Raw genomic sequence first — 15,332 nt, forward strand, 5'->3', positions numbered from 1 at the left:
CGCACAGATGGGTAAATGCGCTGATGTACGCAGGCTTTCACACGTGCTGACAGCCAAAAACACACATAGACATACCTCCAGTTGACTCAACAACATTCACAGCCAAGGATACTTTCACTCGGGTCACTGCATTACGCAGAAATGTGGGACAGTGTTGAAATTATAGTGCAGAGGAGGAAGAGCCGGTGGATTACAAACACAGAAAGTCTGCCAGAGATGGCACCAACAAAAACAATATTATCATGCAGTGCGGTGCAGCTGGTTCGGTTTACTGTGAGCAAACAAAGCCCATTATCCCTCTCGGTGCAGTTCAACACGTATATACCAAAATGACAGCTTATCATTTGATGAGTGCTTAATGGATACTCATAATTACCCTGAGATGAGAGTATTTATCATTTTGTGATTACCAAAGCCAAATGTTAAACGGCTAGTCTCTTCAAAAGAACAGTTGCTTTATTTACCATTATGCTTCATTATGGTTAGTTACTCATGTCTCTGTCTGTCAGACAAAGTTCAGCAACTTGTGGGTATTTTCTCCTGTTGGAAAGCTGCCTCGACCCCCCCCTCAAAACATCAAAGTACGGCCACACTGAAACTTCAAGCCCATTTTGGCATCGCCCTCCTACCTCCAGATCCAGTAATTACAGCTCATACAAGACATCAACATTATTACTCGTCAAACCACAGTATAATAATACCGCAAAACACTTCAAAGAGTAAACTCACATTTCAAGGGGAAATATAAACTGGTGGATTATGCATTAGGAGGGACTGAATCAACCTTCCAGAGCAGCTGGGGCTCAGTTCATGTTATCTGGAGCGAGACGCAAACTTGATAATCAAGATTTATGTTGGTATAATTTGAAAATTCTACATGATTGTTAAAACTGAGCAGGCCAGTGGTTTGGGGTATTTTTTTTTTTTTACCAGCCTGTGTTTTGCATTTGCAATGTGCCTATTTCTGGTAACAATAGGATTGTGCAGCAGCCAAGTGTGTGTTTGGTCTTGAGGTTAAATTGCAGCGCTTTGACAGGTAAGACAGCCTCACCACCGCCTAAGGTTTTTTGTATGCATCAATACTGCCCTCTTGTGTCTTACAGTACATTTACAATGTAAAAAAATATGTTCTTTCTATTTTTCTAGTTTATATTATTTTATTCCTTCAATTAGATCAAAATATAACCAATTTGCACACCCCAAATCAAGAAGCACTTTTTAAAGAGATAAAAGAAGATAACAGATGCATGAACACGAACGGATGCATACAGTTGTGGATGAGCATCTTTTTTTTTAAATAAATAAATATATATCTATATATGTATATATAGATATATATACATACATATATACATATGTATATATGTATATATGTATATATATGTATATATATACTATACATTATGAGCATCTACAATACACAAAATAAAAGGTACTAAATACACACATTGTATTGAGACAAAAATAGTCACAAGAGTAGCAAATAAATTGATGAGAAAAGGAGGTTGTAATAAAAGAAAAATAAAGACAAAAGTTGCACTTGAGGGGATTTAATTGGTTGGTGAGTATCGTGTCTTTTGTCTGCAAATGGAGCAGTGTTAGCATCATGAAATACAGTAGCAAAAACAAAGTGTATGAACTATAAAATTATTCGTTTTTACTACTGTTGATAGACATCAGCTATCATAGATATGTATCGATGTTAGATATAAAATATATTGGAGGTAAAGTCTAAGATGAAGTCCGTGAACAAACGTTACATGGCCTATTTTCTCCAGAACAGTCTTGTAGGTTTTGAGGGATGCTGTTAAATATATCTTGGACCATGCACAGAGATGATATTTTTAGGACCTCTTCTAACTTTTAGCTCTCTGCCCCTACCACTGAAATAGGCTGACAGTACATGCTCACTATAACTGAAAACTCTTTATACAACGCAATACATTTAGTCAGTATTTTGGTTTCAGCATCTCTCGTCATTTAGACAATGTTTTGACACAGGAGGGTTCTTTAACACATAACTAACCTGAACTAAACTTTATCACAGTTATTTCCAATTTCAGATGGGAGAGAGTACAACCGAATGTTTTTTTCTTCTTTCTTTTTTGGGTGTCTGCACTAAAAAGAAACTGTTGCTGGCAAAGAGGCACTCTTACACAAACTCAGAGAATTCAATATCACACTGAACAACATCATCTTTTATACACCGTGGACTAGAGTTTTTTTTCTATGAAAGAATTCTCTTTTATTTTCTCTGCGGATGTTGTTCAAAGTCAAACCCACTGGTAGAAAACTGAGATGGTAAAAGAGATAGGGTGATGTTATTACACCAGGATGGATAGTGTGTGTGTGTGTGTGTGTGTGTGTGTGCACAAGCCTGTGTGCAAGAATATTATGTCCATTTTTTACATCTAATGCACATAAATTGAACATGCAGCGATACAGTGGCCGAGTATGTGTGTGTGGGTGTGTCAAACTGAAAATGTAATATTTAGCACAGTAATAAAGCTACATCTTTTAATAATGCTGTGACCTACTTCCTCACTGGGAAGTCAACAGTTTCATCATCACCACCATCCAACTGCCATGACGATAAATGTCGCCAACCTTCCCTAATGTCACTGACATGTCAGCCCTTTTTAATTATTCATGGAGACTGTCTGTCCCATTTATCTCCACATGCTTTAATTGAGTTTGAAGCCTCCAACCCCCCCCCCCGTCCCCCATCCTCATTTTGTTTCCCCATTCAACAGTGTTTCGCCAATTAAAGTGGAGCTTGGGCAGAATGTGCGGAAATATGTACAAGTAGAAAATTAAGAAGTGAGCTGCAGGTTAAATATTATATAGAGTATATATAAGATTACATCTTGTGCTGTGATTATTCTGGGTTCAATAAATGTCATAATGCAATGAAGGAGTTTCATCATATTTACAAGACTTAGAGCCACCTTTCAGTCAACTAAATAACCATTTACCATGTTATTTTTGACCAAAATAGTAATAATGTGACATATGTATACATGCTTATGTGTAGGGAAAAGAGAAATATGTTTAGGATTACTGAAAAACTAAATTAAAACTAAACAAAAAAAAGTCAACATCAGATCATAAGAGCAGTATAGCTAGTCCAGTTCAACCATTTGAACTGGTCAAAGTAAACTGGAGTCCAGTGTGTTGAGCAAGAGTGACACCCTGTGGTTATTTAGGCGTAATGCAATGACTTCATACACCTCCCACCTCATTTCAGACAAGAATAGGGAATAAAAGATACATTTAGATTCAATTTATATCTGATGACAAAAGATTGTGGAATATAATAATAATAATAAGATAATAATAATAATAATAATAATAATAATAATAATACACTAGAAAGATAGAAGTTGAAAATGATAATTTAGTGGCCTTGGTCCCGCAGTGACCAATATTTGTTGTCCCTCAACAAGAGAGCATGACAAAGTACATATTGACACATACACAGGACACGTGACGGCACATAAAAAAACAACACTTCAATATGTGTATAGGACACTAAACAGACACATTATTCTACAATCAAGCCAACAATCATACACATTCAAACAGTGTGTCACACACCATGATTGCAGCAATTAAAGTGAAGCTTTTTGTTTAGTTTGTGGTGCAATACTAGTCACATTGATATAGGCCTACTTTGACTTCTCATCTGACTGTGGTGATGCAGAAGTGCCAGTTCACCATGACCTAAGACCTCACTTTTGGGTGTGGTTACAGGTGCACCTGAGTACAACTATTTTATCATGGTTTTATCAGATTATGCAGATCTGAGTTTGTTTAGTTCACAGACGCTGGTGGCTCATTTTAACAACCGTGGTTGGGTTAAATGATGGTTGCATTTTGCAAATCTATTATATTATAAGTTGCTAAAGTAAAAGCTACTTTCCCCACTTTAGGGGTACTGTTAAAGTACTCTTATCATTTATATTTCTCTACATTGTGACATTAATATTTATTTGAGCAAGGTTCATTCACATATAGGCTACTGTGAGCAAAGTTCAATGCAACCACACCTGGGGAGGTGTTCACTACGAGCCGGTTTAACCACAATCTTCTATGGACATTGCAAAACGTGACAATAATAACAAAAAGCATGGGGACCTCTCTATGTTGTTTTTTACTGTAGGCAGGTGTATGCTATGTAGTGATGTGCCTGTCACGAACGAGCCGGCCCAAAGAGCCAGCTCTTTTAAGTGAACGATAAGAGCCGACTCCCGTCCGAGAGCCGATTTTTTTTATTTATTTTATTAATTCAAGGCAGAATGATAGGATGATCTTCTCCGCGCCATGGGCACTCTGTGCACTGACTGTGACTGAATGTTGTGTTATTGACGTCCATGCGACCATTCAGGTGATAACAGACAAGGATCATACCATCAAGCAGGGAGGGGCGGGGATGCGCGGCACGCTGGCGGTCTACAGGTACAGAGCAGGAGGGAGAGGAGAAGAGAAAGAGAGAGGAGTGCGGTGCGCGAATAGCAGACAAAATGAGTGACAGTCTGAAACGAAGCAGCATGTAAAATTTTGATATTCTGGAAATTATAAGGTTTAGTATAATTATATCGAATAATTTAAGTGATATATGTGCACACATACTAATCATTTGCCAAAACAGCGCTAAATTTGGCTGAATTATAAAAGGTAGAAGTGGTAAAACGAAGAGCCGTTGGGGAGCCGAAAGAGCCGGCTCTTCTTGGTGAGCTGAGCCAAATGATCTGGCTCACTAAAAAGAGCTGGAATTCCCATCACTATATGCTACGCTGATCCCGCGGTGCTGTCAAAACGGAACTACAAGGACCATGATGCATTGCAGCGAAACAGTCATAATCATGACACATCTGCAACATAAGGAAAAGCTTCCTCCTTGGAAGCTTTGTGTTTGCTAACCTTGGGGAGAGGTTGGCTCCTTCTTGTGGTTACCATTTTGAGAAGTGATTAAAAAGCTCCTCGTCTTGTGGAAACAGAGATTGTCAGACTCTAGATGTGATACCTTCAGTGGCCTACAGCTAGCTGTGTAGCTCAGGAGAGAGCTAACAGAGAGGCGCTAACGCCAGCTAGCTAACTGAGGAGACGTTTACAACGTTGGAGAGCTACACTCACCTGAAGACAGAATATCTGTTATCGTTTTGTCTACAGGGCAGGATACAAAGCAGCAGCACAAGGTGAGTAGTGCTGTCTCTAACACTGGTGGTGTCACCGTGTTTATGTTGTAAACTGCAGCTGGCTAGCTAAACTTGACAGCTAAGTTAGCGTCATGATAATTCGACCACTAGTAAACAAGGTAACGTTATCTACTGTAATGTATGAAGTGTTTGCCTAAAATCATTGAGACACTTCACCAGCTATGTGTTTGATCTTTACGGGTGACACAGTGTTAGTCAGCTGTGGTGTCATTAGCTGTGTTTTATGTGTGTAACGTTATCACGTGAGTCTGCAGCAGCACAGAGAACATTACTCACATGTTCCTCAGTTATAGTTATTAAATAGCATCACGTTAATGCTACTTTGTAGTCATGTTGCAGACCAAACGTTCACATTCAAGGACTTGTTTCCCACTTACTGAAAAGATATTAATTCGTGGTATTAAAAATGCCAGTAAGTTATGATTTCAAAATACTCCTGCTGGTTTAAGCACTAAATGGGTTAGGGCCAAAATACATTTCTGATCTTCTGATGGGTTATGAACCATCCAGACCTCTCAGGTCATCTGGATCAGGTCTGCTTAGTGTCCCCCAGAGACACAACTAAACATGCAGAAGCAGCGTTCAGTTTTTATGCACCAAATATTGTGAACAAGCTCCCAGAAACCTGCAGGACCAACTCCACTCTGAGTTCTTTTAAAACAAAGCTTAAAACTTTCCTGTTTGCTGCTGCCTTTTTATTAAACCAGATAATGATTTTATACTGCACTAGAGCTTTTACTCTTGTGTGTTATACTCTATTTTAGCTTCGATCCTAGCTTTTTTTGTCGCAATGTTCTTGAATGTTTATGTAAAGCACTTTGAATTGCCCTGTTGCTGAAATGTGCTATACAAATAAAGCTGCCTTGCCTTGTGCACAAAAAGTGAGATATACTGTATAGCTTTTACACACGTTATATGGATTCTTTTATTCTGTGCATGTTAATTTCCTCAATTGGGCCTGCAACAAAGTTTAGTTAACAAACACTGTAACACAGCACAAAGGAGATTAACCTGGCCTGCACTATGGTGACCCACTTGGCTCACTGACACCTGCTCTGCACCTTTTAATAATGGCCTTTTCATGTCTATTGGACTTGCTTTGCTGCCAGCACACAGAGGTAAAATACTGTGCATGCAGCACACAGGCATTTCATAAGTCAGTGCTGGTATTATCTATTGTTACCCACCCAATAACTCGACCTAGTTCTGTCACTTCAGTACCTCTTTAGGACTAGATCGGCCCCATTGTCACCGAAACCCAATCCAGCTATTTGAGTCAATATCGGCTTGATATCTGATCCAGTATTGGTGCATTCCTAGTTTCAAACACTTACTGAGTCAATCTAAAACCATGTATAATAGCTTAACTAGATTTATCTTGCTATGACGGTCATACAGTTGCCTTTTTATTAAATACACATGACAATACTTTCCACCTGGGCAGTGCACAGAAGTTGATGCCACACTGCTAGAAATCCTTGCCCCCCAGAGATTATGTGACACTGACTTGTACGTCAGCGGCAACTACAGCATCACCTTGCTTGTCCAAGGTCTTATTTTGTAGGCTCCCTGAAAACCCTCCGCCATATTTACCCTGCTGTTTTCTACCTCGTGGCAATTCCAGTTCCTTTGCATGCTAATCAGTTTGTCAGTAATGAAGCTGACCACGCTTGTTTTGCAGTGAAAAAGCTCTCGATGATAACCAGCTGACACACCACCAAGTAGCATGGATTTTAAGATAGGTCAAATGAGCTTTGACGCCAATATGCATTTTTTTTAGCTGTCTGTGTCAAAATACTGGAGGTCTAATGCTTATTTGTAGTTGGTTTTCTCACAATACTAGCAGTATGTTTTCGTGCAAAGGTCCCATTGTGAGACAAATTTCATGCAGTTTTGGACTGGTGAAGAAAAGGTTTAAGATCACTTGATGCTGTGTATGCACAATATAGTGCAACAGAAACAATTTGCAGATCATCTTACTTTCATCCTTGTGAACATCAGGAGTTAGTAATATGCTCAAGGCTCTACGCTCACTGAACCAAAACATTCTTTGTTTACATCTGTTTTTATCTCTCCCCTCCTCTCCTCTCTCTTTCTAACAGCAAGCCCGTAAAGACACTGAAGTGAGATTACAGGCGACAGACGAAGATGAACACATCCTTCCCATGGTTTCCTATGAATCTCACCTGGAGTGGGAGGGTGTTGTGAGAAAGGAGAGAGGAGGAAAGAACACAAGGGGACTGTAAACAAGAGTCATGAATCTCCATCAGGTCCTCACAGGGGCCGTCAACCCCGGAGACAATTGTTTCTCTGTAGGGAGCGTCAACAATGTGCCATTCACGGTAAGGTATTTCCAGCTCTGGAAATATTTCCCTCCCAGCCATTTAGGAGCTCTGATTCTTAAGGGCTGGGCAAACTGATTTGTCAGAACAGATTTATGTTCATTGAGTTGTTTTGTATGTAAAATGTAGTAAGCAGAGCAAACGTACAGTATGTAAAAAGCACTGATGCCAAGAAGGTTTTGTTAAAGGTAATGTTACCCCATGGACTAACAATGAAGTCAAAGTTGTCCGTACTCCTTACCTTGCCAATAAGGAAATAAGATTGCGTGTCAGATATGTTTAAGCCTCCAATACTAGCTTGAAGTACTGATCTTCTATCTTTCAAGGAACACGTAACGAGTTAAGCACAGGTGCAACAAAGGCCCATGATCTTTGAATGACAAATCTACCACAACTAATATGCTTTACGCCTTTAAAACAGTAACACATTCATAAGACTGTACCGAGTCTGCTAAGTGGTTAAAATGCTAAACAACCTGGACTCGATAGCCCCCACATAAGCAAAAGAAATTACGGCCTAAAAATGGAAACTGTCACACATCTTTATCAAGTGCAGTACAGTATGTGGCACTGGATGCATCAATATTTTTTAATAACATTGGGTGGCAGTAGCTCAGTCTGTGGGGAATTGGCTTTGGAACCGGAGGGTCGCCGTTTCCCTGCACTGACCAAGTACAGAGTGTGACCTGGTAGCTGGAGAGGTCCCAGTTCGCCTCCTGGCACTGCCAAGGTGCCCTTGTGAAAGGCACTGACCCCCTAAAACTGCTCCCTGGGAGCTGTATAGTAGCTGCCCGCTGCTCCTAATAGACTAGGATGGGTTAAATGCAGTAGCTAAATTTCACTGTGTGCTGTGCTAGGTACAATGTGTGACAATAAAATTGGATTCACATTTACATTACATTTTACATTTACATTGGTAATATGTGTAATGTATTGGCCCAAAATGAGTCTTTTTGTTGTCTTAAAAACTGCGTTACAAATGAGTGATAAAATTTACATCGAGCTCATTTGACAATTTTTGCTGATGGAAATTTCAGTGCCTCTTTATGCTTGGTCATCACACAATATTCTTTTTCTCTGAGAAGTTTAGATTTGTTCAGATTCAGTTTTGTATGAAAGCACCAACAGCCGAACACAAAATGTTGCCACATGATCAAGGTCCTGGTTTGGGGATAAGCCTTGGCTAAGTAGATGACAGCCTGACCTATACCCACTTTGGCTGTGTGAAATAGTGCCTCTACTCTTTTTTCCCTAGGTGTTCACAAGTGTTTTTAATTGTTATGAAAGGTGTCTTTGTTTCAGGCGAGGTGGCACACCTCCACTGTAAAACAATGCAGAAAATCCTTTAGACAAAACATAATATTAGTTTTATCAACTTCTCTCAGGTCTAGGAATAACTCACTGGGTAGGGAAGGTACTAAACTAGCCAGGGCTGGAGGCTACCTATGCTCAAAATATATTCACCCATAATATAAAACAGAACTTTAGATCAAGGCATTTGCCAAGTTGCAATTGATGTTATGTGTTGATGTGTTAAATCAAGTCAAGTCAATTTATTATTTGTCCCAAGTGGGCAATTTGTGCTGCAGCAAGCTAAACACATCCCTCTGTCTAACAGATAGGGATGTGTTAGCTTGATCAAATGCTTTATTTTATCAACGCTAGTTTAAAAATGCATTAGAATGTAGCCTATGTCATTGTGTTATGTTTATATGGTGCTTAATAGTGCATAAGCACTTCCTTCTACTGCAGGAAGTCCTTGTTTACTGAAAGTTTTAGGACTGTGTCTGAAATTCAAAGGCATTCTGTACCTCTGACTGCTTTTGCACTCTGATCTCAAAGCAAACTCTGTGAAATACTACTGCAATGCTATTCAGAGAGTGGATCAATAGGAGAACTATTTCTGTGTGTCTGTCCTCTTGTGAAGGAGGCAGAGTCACAGTGAATCACAGCTCATGTGAAGATCCCCTTCTGAGGACCACAGAAATAGAGCGTTGAATTCTAATCTTATCTGCTTGTGCTCCGGAGCTGTCATATGGTGGCATGTTTGATGCTGTGACACTGGCTCCAGGACAAGTGACGCTCAAGTGACCCTTTCATGCAATTCTTTCTGGGTGGATCTGAGTGTCCTCTTCATCTCTCTCTCCCCATCTCGTTGTCTCCTTGTCTCATGATAGGCCTATGCGTCAGGTTGTGACGTGGTGATTTTGGGCAGTGACTTTGAGAGGCTGCAGATCATCCCAGGGGCCAAACATGGCAACATCCAGGTCGGCTGTGTCGACTGCTCACGGCAGGGTGGACAGGTAAGAGTAATGGAGTGGTGTTCTGTCATGTTGTGTCCTCAGGCTGATGTGCAAATCAGGAAGTTACAGAAATTACACCATTTTTTGTTGAGCACAAACATTTCAGTTTAAATGAATGTTTCTTTTTTTAAATGTTAATTGGATGTATTGTGTCATAATGTGTCGGTAATCACTGGGAAGGCATATTCTAATGAAAATAATAATAATATTTTTTTTTTTAATTGGAGGTCAATATTGTATTGTAGATCAATGGAAGATAAAGGATTTGCAACAGAAAATGTTGCCACCACATGCAAACAATGAAGGATGTGCATATAATACAATAATATAATTCATGCCCCACCCTTAATGCCATCCATTGATTTGACAGAGATCAAACTGCAAAATGGGGAATAAGTAAAAAAGAAAGGCGTTTTTGCACAGCACCATGGCGTACAGTTTATTTTAATGACCACACAATTGGGGTTGGTGGAATGAGTGGTAGGCAAGCTCAGAGTGTCAGGGGAATCATATGTATCTAATGAATCCTGCCCAAAGGTTGCTAAAATGTCCAAGACTCTGTTGTTCTTAGATTCTGTTATAAACTAGATTAATCATGACTGTTTTGCAAGGCACATTAGTGGCAAGCTCTCTTATTAAGTGTTTGCGGCTTGTGTTTTCAGGGAGGAGGATTTGTTGGCAACATCAAAGTCTGTTTTAATGAACTTGAGCTTTGTGTCATCAACTCCCAAGTGAGAAAATATCACCCAGTAAAGCAAGTAGCAGTACAGCAGGCACATTCACTGATTTAATGCCACTGATAATCCCTTTAATGGCCCCAAATGGGTTGTGTGTTGCCACAAACAAAAGATCTGTTGTGATGTGTTTGTAATTTATATCTGGGACAGATCTGGTCTTTCTGATGTTTCTTATTGAACATTGTTCCGAGTCCATCTGTAGCACAGAGAGACATCAAGAGAATTGAGAGTTTGCTACAGGAACATTCTAAATGTAGAACTTGTCTTGGTGGATTTTCAGGTAGAGTCTGTGAAGGAAAGTGGTGTTGGGGTTAGTCCCAATTGCAAAAAAAGGTGTAAAAAATGAAAATCGTAAGCTAAAGCTAAAAAACTGAGATGTGAACACTAAAAAACTTGGCCGAGAACACTTGCTGATTCAAGTTTACCCGCTTTTAGTCCCAACTCGAGCTGGTTTGGGTTCTTTGAGTAGTTCGCTGGAGTTTTGGACCTTTCCCCCAAAGAGTGATGCCATAAAATCTAACTGCAAAGCTGCAAATGGTCAGATCTGAATCTGTTCAATGTGTGCGCTAAATCTCTGCAGGGTTTGTTTATAATAGTAACACCATCTAACTTTTATTGTTTTATATCAGTGGCAGAGATTACAAGGAGAAAGTCTAAACCACATACTCACCATACTCTGCTGTTTTTTATTTTTCTTGTTAAATGGAAGCCAAAGCCACCCATCCTGCATTATTACTACAGTCACAGTATTCACGTTTCGAGTAACAATGATGCAATCAAAGTTGTCATTGCCAGCGCATCACTGTAATTAGGTTTTTATTATTTGATTGGGGATGGTGGAACTCTTGTTAAAACAGCAGACAGACCTGATTTAATTAAAATGAAAGAAAAAATCGCTCACCCAGTCTTCCACCACTCCCCTCATGTCATATGATGTTTAATCCAATTCAGTTGGGCCTGAAGTAACCTCACATGCCTCCAGCATGGTCTAGCATCTGTTTAAGCGTGCTCAGTTGGTGTGCTTGCCAGTTCCACCTCACTGCCCCTCTCCACGCTGTGATATTTGCAATATTAGTTTACACAGCATTGTTGAGCACACATCCCCTGCGCTCACACTGTGCGGTGACACTTCAGATGCATTAATGACCCACTGCAATGAAACCTGTGTTTTCCAAAATGATTATATTGAAGGTGTAATTAGTTACAATTAAAGAATACTAAATTATTTTTACACATTACCAAAATTAGAGCAAACATTAGAATATTTGTGTTATACCGGGTTGAACTTTGCATTGCTTAATGCCATTAAGAGAAACCCTTTTAAAGATTATTAGATTGTATGAACTCCGTGTTAGACTACTTCACAATTTGAATGCCTATTTGTTGTTATCAACGGCTTGCATCAGGTCAAAGCATCAAAACAAATGCATGCAGAGCAACACTATGGGGACAGGACAGGTAGCAACCTCCACCAACTTCAGAAAGCAGTGGCATTAAATCATTAAAAACTGCACCCATTATTATTATTATTATTATTATTATTATTATTATTACTATTAGCTAAAACAGCAGGCTGCTCTTGGTTAAGTTAAAACCGGTTTACTGGAGCTTTAAGATGTTACAATATTCTTGCAGCATAATATGATTGCAAAATGTCATTTGGGGTTTTATGAAAATCAGACTAAAGATTAGTCATCATTATAACCAACATAACAGAACTATGTTGACTTAACTACTTTATTTCCTGGACTAGAGCTAAAGTACATCGTTAGTTCTTTTACAGCGTAGGCGTGTTACATTTTGCTCTCCACTGTAATTTGATTGAATGTGAACTGTGTCCTAAAAAGAGATATCATTTCCTTATGTATCATCCTGCCATAAGCCATTGTCTGTCTCAAAAGATTTTATGAGACTGTGCTTTGTGCAAGTGATGGCTTATGTGTGTGTGTGTATGTCTGTGTCGATTAATACATGCACATTTGCACTAGTGAGTGTGTGACTCCTTCACAGTATTCATTCTGTGACAGTCGGCATATTATTTACCCCAATAGAGACACAGCTAGTATTATCCAAGACCTGGACCTTATTAGGCTTGTTATTTGTGTTCACTGCCACAGAAATTTCACCCATTCATTCTGTTTAACATTGTGACTGTGGCTCCCATGGAGAGTCCTTGAGTTTGGAGCCCCGAGCAATGCATGAATGGGAGGTGTGCATACGGCAGACAAGTCAATGTTGACTTAACACTGGGTTGTTATATCCTCAAGGTATATTTGGCTTGTTTTCCAGGTATCATGCTCATTTACTGTTGAGACATGTCATGGTTATATATTATATTTATAAAGTAAGCTATAGATTTGTTTTGATTGCTCCCAATTAGGATCTTGAATAAGGATCTTCACTCACCACTAAATCATCAAAAATATGAGTTGGCAGTATTTAAAAAATATAAAGTCTATCACATAAACATACAGTTGATCATTTTGCAATGAAATGTTGTATCTTACAACAATAATTTGATAAGTTTTAGGAATGGAATTGGAATATAATATGAAAACATGTCTTAATATTTAACATGCTGCCTTTTCCTTTTTTTCTGCTGACAGATTGCAGCTTCCTATGGAAGCATTGTGTGTGTCTTTGAGCCCATCCAGCACCCAGATCAAAAAGACTCATCGCTGACTGTGAGTTGCCTACATTATCTTCCAGTCACAGTCTAGTCATGCATGCATTCAGATCATCCTGAAAAACGAGACCTTTCTCTTTCTGTCGACGCTCTCTTGATATTTGAAATAGGGCATAATGTTGTTCCTCCAAAACCCATCAGAAAGTCACCAGGGAAGAACTGATATTTCAAACATGCACACGTCAGTGTTGAACAGTCTTCTGTTGTTAGAGAAGTCAAAGAATAGTCATAAGGAATGGAAAGATTAAACACAACCCAGTACCGCTTTCATTGCAGAAGTTCCGTGGTATCTCTGTCCATGTGGCCTGATCGCATGTGGCTCGCAAGAAATCAGCTTCACTTTTGGTTTCTTGTTACAGTTGTAACTATTGATATAATGTAGAATATTTTTTTTTTCATAACCTGTCCAATTTTTTGAATGTCTTTATTTGTTTGTCGTTTTGGTACAGAAGTTGAACTGCCAATGGCAGAAGACTGGTCAATTTGTATTAAAGTCGGTGGTACGGAACCTGGCCTGGCACCCCACAGGTACTTTGATTGAAAATACTTAAATACACAATTATGTCTTCAAGAAAAGTGTTGGGTTGGTACTATAATTCCAGTATATACATCTCTCTTTCAGTATATTTCTTCATGGGTTTTTTCTTCTTTTTTTTTTACAAATGATATGATAGAAAACATGTCTGTCACATCTGACAGAGTGAATGTGCTTTTGTGTATCCAGGCAGCACTCTCTTAACAGGCTCTAGTAGCCTCCAGTTGTGGTCTAATGCTGATGGAGTGAAAGATGAAGCTGAAGAAGTTGGAACGCAGACAGAAATGACCATAAGAGACTGTCATTCTGCCTGGAGGTGCATTTGGCAGAGCAAGTAAGAAAAAAAAAAAAAAAAACTATGCACATGATGCCATCTACCTCATTAAGATAGGAATTTTATTGCTTTCCTTTTCTTTTTTTTTTAAAGGAAATCATTTTTTTAACAGGAATGTTGTTTTTCCCAAAATGTACTCAAAGTGGATCATTTGTTACGTTCTAAGCACTATTCTTAGTTATGTGCTAAATAGACAATTTTGTAAAAAACAGCTGTAATATTTTTTGATATTCCAATATTACATTACATCTAATTTAGAATTTTCTTGTTTTTGTAATGAATTAATTTTAACTTATTGTATTCTGTTGTAAACCGTAGCCATTGCTTTCTATTAGGGCTGTCAATCATTTAAAATATTTAATCCCGATTAATCGCATGGTTGTCCATTGTTAATCGCGATTAATGGCACATTTTTTACCTGTTCAAAAATTTAACTTTTTAAGGGAGATTTGTCAAGTATTTAATACTCTTATCAACATGGGAGAGGGTAAATATGCTGCTTTATGCAAATGTATGTATATATTTATTATTGGAAATCAATTAACAACACAAAACAATGACCAATATTGTCCAGAAACCCTCACAGGTACTGCATTTAGCATAAACAAATTTGTTCAAATCATAACATGGCAAACTGCAGCCCAACAGGCAACAACAGCTGTCAGTGTGTCAGTGTGCTGACTTGACTATGACTGCCCCAAACTGCATGTGATCATCATAAAGTGGGCATGTCTGTAAAGGGGAGACTCGTGGATACCCATAGAACCCATTTTCAATCACATATATTGATGTCAGGGGTCAAGGGACCCCTTTGAAAATAACCATGACCTTTCTCTGCAAAATTTAGCACAAGTCTGGAGCATTGTTTAACCTCCTTCGCGACAAGCTAGTATGACATGTATTTTATATCTGGAAAAAACAGACTTATGTAGTATTGAGTGTTGAAAATACTGTAATTTTCTTTTTTTGTCTGAAGGACAGCTTCTCCAGTCAGTTTAATGAAGTTCTCTCCTGATGGGGAATTCTTTGCTACTGCTGGACAGGTATGTCAAGCTTTTACCAGGATTTCAAGTTCTTTAATGTCGTATGCACAACAATTATAGCGAAGCAGTGTTATAGTAGTATATAGTATTCTACAGATTTGGATGCAAATGTGTGTACAAGTCATGTTTACAT

General features: G+C 38.8%; 1 protein-coding gene across 4 annotated transcripts in view; it reads left to right on the top strand.

Annotated features, from left to right (window-relative positions):
- Window positions 1-4,767: 4,767 nt before the first annotated feature.
- The window catches only part of LOC119492521 (dmX-like protein 1), a 69,665-nt gene continuing 59,100 nt past the window's right edge, over window positions 4,768-15,332 (top strand). For 2 of the 4 annotated variants that reach the window (XM_037777011.1, XM_037777013.1), the window contains exons 1-7: window positions 4,768-5,198; window positions 7,322-7,561; window positions 9,739-9,864; window positions 13,208-13,285; window positions 13,737-13,815; window positions 14,012-14,156; window positions 15,133-15,199. In XM_037777011.1, the coding sequence (XP_037632939.1) occupies window positions 7,475-7,561; window positions 9,739-9,864; window positions 13,208-13,285; window positions 13,737-13,815; window positions 14,012-14,156; window positions 15,133-15,199 (582 nt within the window). In that variant the 5' untranslated portion in view covers window positions 4,768-5,198; window positions 7,322-7,474. Of the gene's footprint in view, window positions 5,199-7,321; window positions 7,562-9,738; window positions 9,865-13,207; window positions 13,286-13,736; window positions 13,816-14,011; window positions 14,157-15,132; window positions 15,200-15,332 lie in introns of those variants that run through there. The other 2 variants (XM_037777014.1, XM_037777012.1) reach the window with 2 other exon arrangements.

This window comes from Sebastes umbrosus, chromosome 8, assembly GCF_015220745.1.
Source record: "Sebastes umbrosus isolate fSebUmb1 chromosome 8, fSebUmb1.pri, whole genome shotgun sequence".
NCBI lineage: Eukaryota > Metazoa > Chordata > Actinopteri > Perciformes > Sebastidae > Sebastes > Sebastes umbrosus.